The sequence below is a fragment of the Brachycentrus maculatus genome, unplaced genomic scaffold (assembly GCF_059751285.1).
Source record: "Brachycentrus maculatus isolate JH-2025_06_01 unplaced genomic scaffold, ASM5975128v1 h1tg000089l, whole genome shotgun sequence".
Lineage (NCBI taxonomy): Eukaryota > Metazoa > Arthropoda > Insecta > Trichoptera > Brachycentridae > Brachycentrus > Brachycentrus maculatus.
The window spans coordinates 334,445-344,189 of NW_028280843.1; the positions used below are offsets into that span (position 1 = coordinate 334,445).

The 9,745-nt window shown below is 29.1% G+C and overlaps 1 protein-coding gene across 1 annotated transcript; it reads right to left on the reverse strand.

The window, feature by feature from the left end:
- Window positions 1-730: 730 nt before the first annotated feature.
- LOC148310677 (caspase-7-like) lies at window positions 731-8,691 on the reverse strand. The gene is made up of 8 exons (XM_088258011.1): window positions 8,622-8,691; window positions 8,145-8,240; window positions 7,661-7,798; window positions 6,255-6,433; window positions 4,431-4,797; window positions 2,941-3,069; window positions 2,607-2,782; window positions 731-1,819 (listed from the first exon to the last, which is right to left on the reverse strand). The coding sequence occupies exons 2-8, from the start codon at window positions 8,200-8,202 to the stop codon at window positions 1,487-1,489; spliced, it is 1,380 nt and encodes a 459-aa protein (XP_088114137.1). The 5' UTR covers window positions 8,203-8,240; window positions 8,622-8,691; the 3' UTR covers window positions 731-1,486.
- Window positions 8,692-9,745: the final 1,054 nt, after the last annotated feature.

Below are 9,745 nucleotides of genomic sequence, written 5' to 3' on the forward strand. Positions count from 1 at the left end.
ATTTACCCGCTACAGGGCAGAAAGTGTTATTTTTGCATTTTGAAGAAAAGGTATTGTTTAATAATTTTTTTAAATTTACTAAATATTTTTCAAATGGAGGAAAAATATTCAGGTTTTACCTAAAAAGATCTGTTGCACAGTAAAAAGTTAAATAAGTGGCTTGATATTTATTTTTAAAACATTGTATTATATTTTTAAACTTTAAAAACGTTCTCCTGAAAAACCAAGTTTTTTGATTTATGACGTTCTTGAAAGGAGTGAGCGACATGACAACAAGTAAATATGAACCAAAAGATATAACATAAAGAACAACTTCAATCTTAACTTTTATTCTCCATTTTTTATTATCATGTTTATTTAAGTTAATCTTATTATTTATGTAAAAATATAAGTTAACATATTATGTAATCATATTCAATATTAATAAGTAAATATATTTCCACTTTTACTCCATAATTATTAAAACTTTTTTAAATCTCTTAGACCATGGGTGGCCAACGTTTTCAGTAGCCGGGCCAGATTTGAGAACTGAAATTCCCTACCAGGCCGTAAAACAAAATTTATTTTATAAGATATGTATAAATGTACCCATATATATATATATATATATATATATATATATATATATATATATATATATATATATATATATATATATATATATATATATATATATATATATATATATATATATATATATATATATATATATATATATATATATATATATATATATATATATATATATATATATATATGTAAAGACATATTTATTAGGTACTTTTCAAACTTATTTGCATCTAATTTATTTACTCGTAATGCCGTTTAATGTTATATTTTTTCAAGATAGACACAGAATCATTGCATATCAGGCATGTTGGCTTTACTTGAAATTCTACAAAAAAATAGTTTATACTCCATCTGTCTCTTACTGTTCTCTTCTTTAGTCAAACGTCTTTATTACTTGACGCCATTATGGGTCTTGAAATTATCAGGATAGTAAATACTCCCAGATATGGGATATGATACGAACTACGCACTATGGAATGTTCCTTTGGTGGTTTTGTGCACACTAAAGGAAAAAATGTGTGATTTGTTCCGCGGGCTGCAGGTAGACATCCGGCGGGCCGCGGGTTGGCCACCCTTGTCTTAGACTAAAACATGTCTAGATACACAGCACTATAACAGTTTCAATGTATGGGGTCCATACAAACAATAATATGGCAGTTACTTTAAAACTTAATACAAGCTTGTCACCATATAGACTTTGAATAAGAATGATTAACTAAATCCAAATCAGTCATCAAAATCATTGTTAACCAGTGTAATTATCAGATATTTATTCTGATTACTAATCAACTCAAAGGCATTATACATATATAGAACTAAATTCTTTTTCACATTGTATTTCTATTATAACACATATCTTGGAGTAATATATTGGTAAATATTGGTAAATATAATCAGGTTACTATGAATGCTACTCCTATATATTATTATGAGAGCCAAATAAAATATGTTTTTTCAAAGTAGAATAAATAACTGGTATTTGACAGTTCAAAGGATCCGGATGGTAATAAGCTTGTTTTTGTACTTCCTGCAAAATATTAATCAAAGAGCTCTTTTCATTCCGAGCATTTAATTGCTCGCATAACATTTTTACGTGTATCGACTCTTGATCAATTTTTCGTGATGAATAACGTCTGTAATAAGTTGAGTAGAATAAAAGGGTGTCGTCATATTTCAAAGGACGTGATTTAAAACTCGGTCTATTTAGAAATCCCTTCATTTCGTTAAAAGGATTATCTCCAAGACAATTCTGTAAAAAAAGGCCAGGCGTTTATAAACATATTTGCCAAAACATCATTTGCTAATAATCAATGAGTATTAGCATACTAATATATTTACTTGTAGTAGCTATTTATAAATTAACACATAATATAACATATTTTTTTATTAAACTCTTAATTTGGAAAGAAAAATTAAAAATCAGTGTGGGTTTGTTAGAAGCCTAGAAAAAATCATCAAAAGGCAAAATCCTGCGCTCCTTGTGTTTGGATTTAGATTAGGATATTTTTATGGAATATATTATATGTGGTGAACGTTGAAGAGTTCAAAAGAGGATATAACTTCTTTATGGGATATGAAACGGAAGGGGAAAAGTAAGTAAGAAAAGAAGAACATCATTTATGGTGTCAAGTGGCAGTAATTTTTTAGAATCATTGAACATGAAGGCAAAATCCTGCGCTCCTGGTTTTTGGATTTAGGATTAGGATATTTTTATGGAATATATTATATGTGGTGAACGTTGAAGAGTTCAAAAGAGGATATAACTTCTTTATGGGATATGAAACGGAGGGGGAAAAGTAAGTTAGAAAAGAAGAACATCATTAATGGTGAGGGCACTAAGGGTTATATATCCGAACCTTCAATTGTGATTGTAAGTTTTACCACACTGGTTTGTACCAGTCTTTTTGGAAGAATATTAAATGATAATTTCATATGAAATCAGAAGCGTCCATAATTAGAGAGGAAGGAGAGAGTGCCAAAAAATTCCCTTTTGATCATTATATAATGATAAATTAAAATGAAAATTTCCTATTTACCTGAATGAAATATATTATTGGTTTGTTTTCCAAATTTCCATCAGTTTGTTTCTTTCTACCAAGTTGGTCAATGATCTCTTCATAGCATATAGGATAGTTTTTTGTGAACATATCTTGTCCATCGCATTCACAGAGAAACAAAACAGCTACACACGTGTCTTCGGAATAGTCACGTTCTGTTAAAAAAGATAAAAAAAACATTGTTTCAATAACAATTAAGTATATTTAATTCAAAATATTTAACAAAAAATAACGTAATTCTATTTCTTTTGAAAACCTTCAGTGGGATAAAAAATTGGACAAACGTGGTGTGTTAAATATTATATATATTTACCCTTTCTGAGTTCTTCAACGATATTTTCTCTTGTAGGGGCATCAAATATCAGTACATCAAAACCGAGTCCCGAAAATGTTTTCTTTATGGTCTTTACATCAATATCATACTCTGGACGTCTTATTGACCCTGAAGTGATATTATTAAAAAGATAAATTAACATCAATAGCGGCATACGTACAGGACTCAAATGTACCAGGTACAGATTTCGGGACAAAATTTGAAATAAAAAGGAAAATCTCACCAACTGAAGTAATTCGTCTTAAAAATGTAAATTTGTAATTTTGATATACTTTTACCATATGGAAAAACTACTACTGCTACTATTAGCATCATGCCCTTTCTCCGCAGGGGTAGGCAGAGAGGATGGATCGCCACACTCTTCTGTCCTGACATACACTCCTCGTTTCCTTCACATCCATACATCTAGTTATACATGCCCTCCGATTGCGCAAACTTTTGACACCACCAGATTTTATATTCTAATTGATCTGAACGTTCCAAGTCTTTTTCGCCCATCTTAGTTCTGTTTTCCCGCTCACACTCCACATATACTTTATACTTAAAATGTATTTCTATCTTACAATTAAAATGTAACTTTGTTTTAAAATCACCATAAAAAATTTATTTTAACTTCATTATAATGTCTACCGATTTCGAAGCTAACCACTTCTTTATCAAGATTGATTAATACTAAAACAATATCTACCTTACAAAATTCAATATATTTTGACGGCTAGGCAAAGGAGCTTGGGTAAATCTCAAGTGGGTTTATTTTTTTTGTTGATTAGCAGTCACAGTCAAAAGGGATCAGGGATGCTTTGTAAAATTGTAATTTAAAAAAATATTCTATCTATTCTTGCAAGCCCAATAGTCCATCGTATATTTTTTTCCTTTATTTGTCTCTTTCTTGTCTCAACACCCTACTTAATCCCTTTCGCTATACTGCCAATGCGTTCCTTGCTTTCGTTAATTTACGATATCATAAGTTCACAATATTGGCATAGTTTAATAATTCATATATACACATTCCTAGTAATTTACGTTTATATAAGGTATAATTTTTGAATACTGGTTTTGACATCTCAACAAAGATGAGGAAAAATATTGATTCTGGTTATTTACAGGGCTTATGACCTATCATAAGCTTGTTAAGTAATCACTTTACACACGTGTAACATGCACCATTCTACCCATGATTGACAACTCATTACTCAAATCTTTGAAGTCAATGATGTATGTGTGTGATTATGACTATTCACAAAAGCTATGTTTTTGCAACATTTATGGAAATTTATGGTTTTTCTTTTAAAAAAATATTGTTTTATGCAATAAAGTACAGGAGTAATCATTTTTTGAGACTCTGCAATGGATTTATGCATACTGTTTTGTTTCTTCTAAGAAATTTTGTTTCGGATTACAAACAGTTTATAAACGGAACGAATCAAGTTCGTAGTCGGAGGTTCTACTACATATTTAACATATCTTACCGGTACCATCCAAGTGAGAGACTCTATTCATGTTGAAGAGTAAGAGTTTTCCAAGATGTTTTTCTGTTTTATAAAAATGTTTTGAGCTTTTAATTGCTTCTTCTTTTAAAAAGATTGAGTTCAAAAGAGTACTGCGTAATTCCGCATTACTATGCAATTGGAATTCTGTGAGTACATCAAGATCGATTCTTTTTTGCTTGCGGATGAACGAAATTAGAGATTTAACCATGTTCTCTCCTTGATTTGTTTTACTGCTGAAACGTTGAATGACCAGGGTATCGATATCACGAGATGTATCGTTATATATGCCGGGTTTGAAGATGGACGCATCGCACGTTGTATTTGAATGTCCCGACCTTTTAGTGGCCTAGAAATATAAACATAATTTTGTGAATAAATATCTTGATTATTTAAAAAATTAAACACTTATATAATACCATAAGTGCTTATTTTTTTTAATAATCTATACAATTATATTTTAAAAAATGCTCATTTAATATGCACTTTTTTTGGTATATCATCTTTAATCAGTGTTGTTTAATAACAACTGAAAAGCAATATATATATATATATATATATATATATATATATATATATATATATATATATATATATATATATATATATATATATATATATATATATATATATATATATACATATATATATATATATATAAATAATTAATAAAGACATAATAATTGTGTCTACTGGAATACAGCCTTTGCCTGTCAGTACATTTGCCTGAAGTAGTAATTATTTCTACTGAGATTCAGACTTGGGCTGTCATTCCATTTGCCTGAATTAATAATTATTTCTACTTGAATATAGTCTCGGCCTGTCAGTACATTTGCCTGAAGTAGTAATTATTTCTACTGGGATTCAGACTTGGGCTGTTATTCCATTTGCATGAATTAATAATTATTTCTACTTGAATATAGTCTCGGCCTGTCAGTACATTTGCCTGAAGTAGTAATTATTTCTACTGGGATTCAGACTTGGGCTGTTATTCCATTTGCATGAATTAATAATTATTTCTACTTGAATATAGTCTCGGCCTGTCAGTACATTTGCCTTAAGTAGTAATTATTTCTACTGGGATTCAGACTTGGGCTGTCATTCCATTTGCCTGAATTAATAATTATTTCTACTTGAATATAGTCTCGGCCTGTCAGTACATTTGCCTGAAGTAGTAATTATTTCTACTGGGATTCAGACTTGGGCTGTTATTCCATTTGCATGAATTAATAATTATTTCTACTTGAATATAGTCTCGGCCTGTCAGTACATTTGCCTGAAGTAGTAATTATTTCTACTGGGATTCAGACTTGGGCTGTTATTCCATTTGCATGAATTAATAATTATTTCTACTTGAATATAGTCTCGGCCTGTCAGTACATTTGCCTGAAGTAGTAATTATTTCTACTGGGATTCAGACTTGGGCTGTCATTCCATTTGCCTGAATTAATAATTATTTCTACTTGAATATAGTCTCGGCCTGTCAGTACATTTGCCTGAAGTAGTAATTATTTCTACTGTGATTCAGACTTGGGCTGTTATTCTATTTGCATGAATTAATAATTATTTCTACTTGAATATAGTCTCGGCCTGTCAGTACATTTGCCTGAAGTAGTAATTATTTCTACTGGGATTCAGAGTTGGGCTGTCATTCCATTTGCCTGAAGTAGTAATTATTTGTACTAGAATACTGCCTTTGTCTTTAAGGCCATTCGCCTAAAATAATAGGTGTATACTGGAATACAGCCTTGGGCTGTTAATCCATGTGGATGAAATAATGATAATTTTATTCAATGGATTGTTTACCTGAACTATGAACAATTTAGGAATTTTTTTCAGAGGTTGGTTGTTACTTTCCATGATGAATCTGATTAATTCGTCTATAGAATACATTTCATCTTGACTCATGAGCTGATAGTTTCTATCATATAATGTCTCTATTATTATTATAAATATCGTACATTTACCAAAAAAAAATTGTGATTCTGAAAAAGAAAGGGAATATATTGTTTAATTATATATAAACATTCAATTATACTGTAGAGTAAAAAAAAAATATATATTTATATATATATATATATATATATATATATATATATATATATATATTTAAATATATATATATATATATATATATATATATATATATATATATATATATATATATATATATATATATATATAAATATATATATATATATATATATATATATATATATATATATATATATATATATATATATATATATATATATATATATATATATTATATATATATATATATATATATATATATATATATTTATATATATATGTATATATATATTTATATATATATATATATAAATATATATAAATATATATATATATATATATATATATATATATATATATATATATATATATATATATATATATATATATATATATATATTTAAATATATATATATATATATATATATATATATATATATATATATATATATATATATATATATTATATATATATATATATATATATATATATATATATATATATATATATATATATATATATATATATATATATATATATATATATATATATATATATATATTTATATATATATATATATATATATATATATATATATATATATATATATATATATATATATATATATATATATATATATATATATATATATATATATATATATATATATATATATATATATATATATATATATATATATATAATATATATATATATATATATATATATATATATATATATATATATATATATATATATATATATATATATATATATATATATATACATAAATAAATAATCGGTGGGTGTGTATGAGTAAATGCATGAGTGTGGAAGAGTCGAAGAATGTTTCGAAAGACAGCGGTGTGGCATTCTATTCTGTCCGCCTACCCCTGCGGTGAGGCGGTGCGATGGTTAGTTAGTTTTTTCATTACAAACCCCCATTTCATAAGTTAAGGGCACTTGTACACTTCACGGAATTTTACTGTCCGGCAGTCTGGTTTTTTCAAATAAAAGCGACTACGGCAGTTAAGCGTGATCGAATTCACGCGCACCGTGATCGCGCACCGATCACCACGTGATCCGAAGAAAGAAAGACAAAAGCACAAGCCAATCCAAGCCAATTCGCGATTTATCATGCTAACTGGACTGCCAGCTTCATTTCAGGAATGCTTACCGTCATATATGATTTTTTTTATTTTATCCAAGGTGCAAGCCACGAATGTCTTGTGAGAGAGGTTCAAATCCTTGAAATGACCCATTATTGAATCGTCATATACATCCTCGGGCTGAACTTTGCCAGGAGTTACATAATCTGGAAGAAGAAAAAAGTTTAAAGTATACCAGGGGTTCCCAAAGTGTGCGCCGCGGCGCCTTGGTGCGTGTGACGTCATTCGTTGCCAACTTACGAAAACAACGTATTTAAGAAGGTGAATTTCGCAAAAGAAAATGATGAATGAAAATATTGATTATATCGGCTGTTTAAACACGAAGGAGTCAGGAATAATTATCGGGTATGTATGAGGAGATACATTATTGTAGAAGAGGCAAAGAATGTTTGCAAAGACAGAGTGGTGTGGCGTTCGATTCTCTCTGCCTACCCCTGCGGTGAAGCGGCATGATGGTTAGTTAGTTAGTTAGCATATGTAAGGAAAACAAACCATTGTAAGCAGGCTCCGAATTGTGAAATATGAGAACCCTTCCAGTTGCCATCTTCATGTGGTAAATAAATGTATGTCAGTTCACGTAACAAGAATCTGAAATGCGAAATATAAAGGTTTTTTTTGACATCTCAAATAAGATGAAGAAGAATATGGAAGTCTGGAAGTCTAATTCTTGATTTATCCATTCCTTTGTTCCATATTTTATTTTGACCTCTTACCTCCGTCGGCAACAAATTAAAAATGCTCGAAACTATATATTGAGGTATTAATTTTTGACATCTTAACATAGATGAAGAATATAATAAACATTCTTTAAAAAAATCGGGCGCGAACACACACATGACCTCTCCGTTGTTCTCCGGTGGAATGATTTCCGTGTTTGCGAATATCTCCGTGACCAGTTAAAACCCTTTCAAACTGTTCGAAAATGGACCACAAGCTAAAGTATTTTAAAATACAAACGGATTAACTCACCAAATTGACTCCATTGAAGGTAGAAACACTTACTTTGGTATTGACGTGTACGTACAACCGCGATCAAGATATGAATATCAAGTACCAAATAATGTTATCTCACCCGTTAAAAGCAGTATAAGCCAGTAAATCATATGATAAATCCAACCATACTGACAAAAATATCCTTTAAATTAAATATTTGTATTTACAATGAATTTTTTTCCTTTATTAAGCTTAATATCGTGGGTATACTGGGAAAAAACGTAAACTTTAAAACCCCGTTTTGAATAATTCCTGTTATTTAAAGCTTTAAGCCTGAATAAAATACCCGTTATTAAACTTAAGTTGACTCTGAAATCTAGGTACGGTTTATACAACACCCCTTATCATGCCCCTACTTGGGCTTTAAATTTATGTGAATTGGGTATTCTACTACTTTCGCACCATCAACATGACTAATGTCTGTCATATAAATATAACTTATCCTTTCTTAGCACTTAGAATATGATATTGTATGTATTTTATTTATTTATTTACGACAGTAAAAATGTTTGTGTCATGTACAAAGGTAGTGGAAGATGATCAGAATTGACTAGCTAGTACATTGACTTTGGTTTATTTAAAATGTGTAATACTAGGTAGCTCTAAGTGAGTGTCTGGTTCCTCGGAGAGACAAGTCTAGAATCCCCTTGCCAGACTATGCGGGTTTGCGGCCATATGTTGCTGTCACCAATATGTCACCAACATATCCACATTCCTTAAAATAATTAGATAAAAGGTCAACTAAACAAAGTTTTTCTTTTAAAAAAAAAATCATCAAGGCACGTCTGAAGTTGATTGTAAACGTTAATCTGATTATGAATCGGTCATTATTTCATTTAAAAAATATTTACAAAACATGATAATGAATTAATCATTACTTTTGACATCTTAACAAATATGATGAAGAATATGGGAGTCAGGGTATTTCCAAAACTTACGACCTACCATAGTCTGATCATTTTATACGCGTGAAAAATTCACCATTTTCATTCATGTCGATATAATGGGTTGAAATATGCATGTGTTGATAAAAAAAGTAATAGTTATCTTACAGCTTGACTTGAATATTAAAAAAATGGAATCACACAAATTCTCCGAAA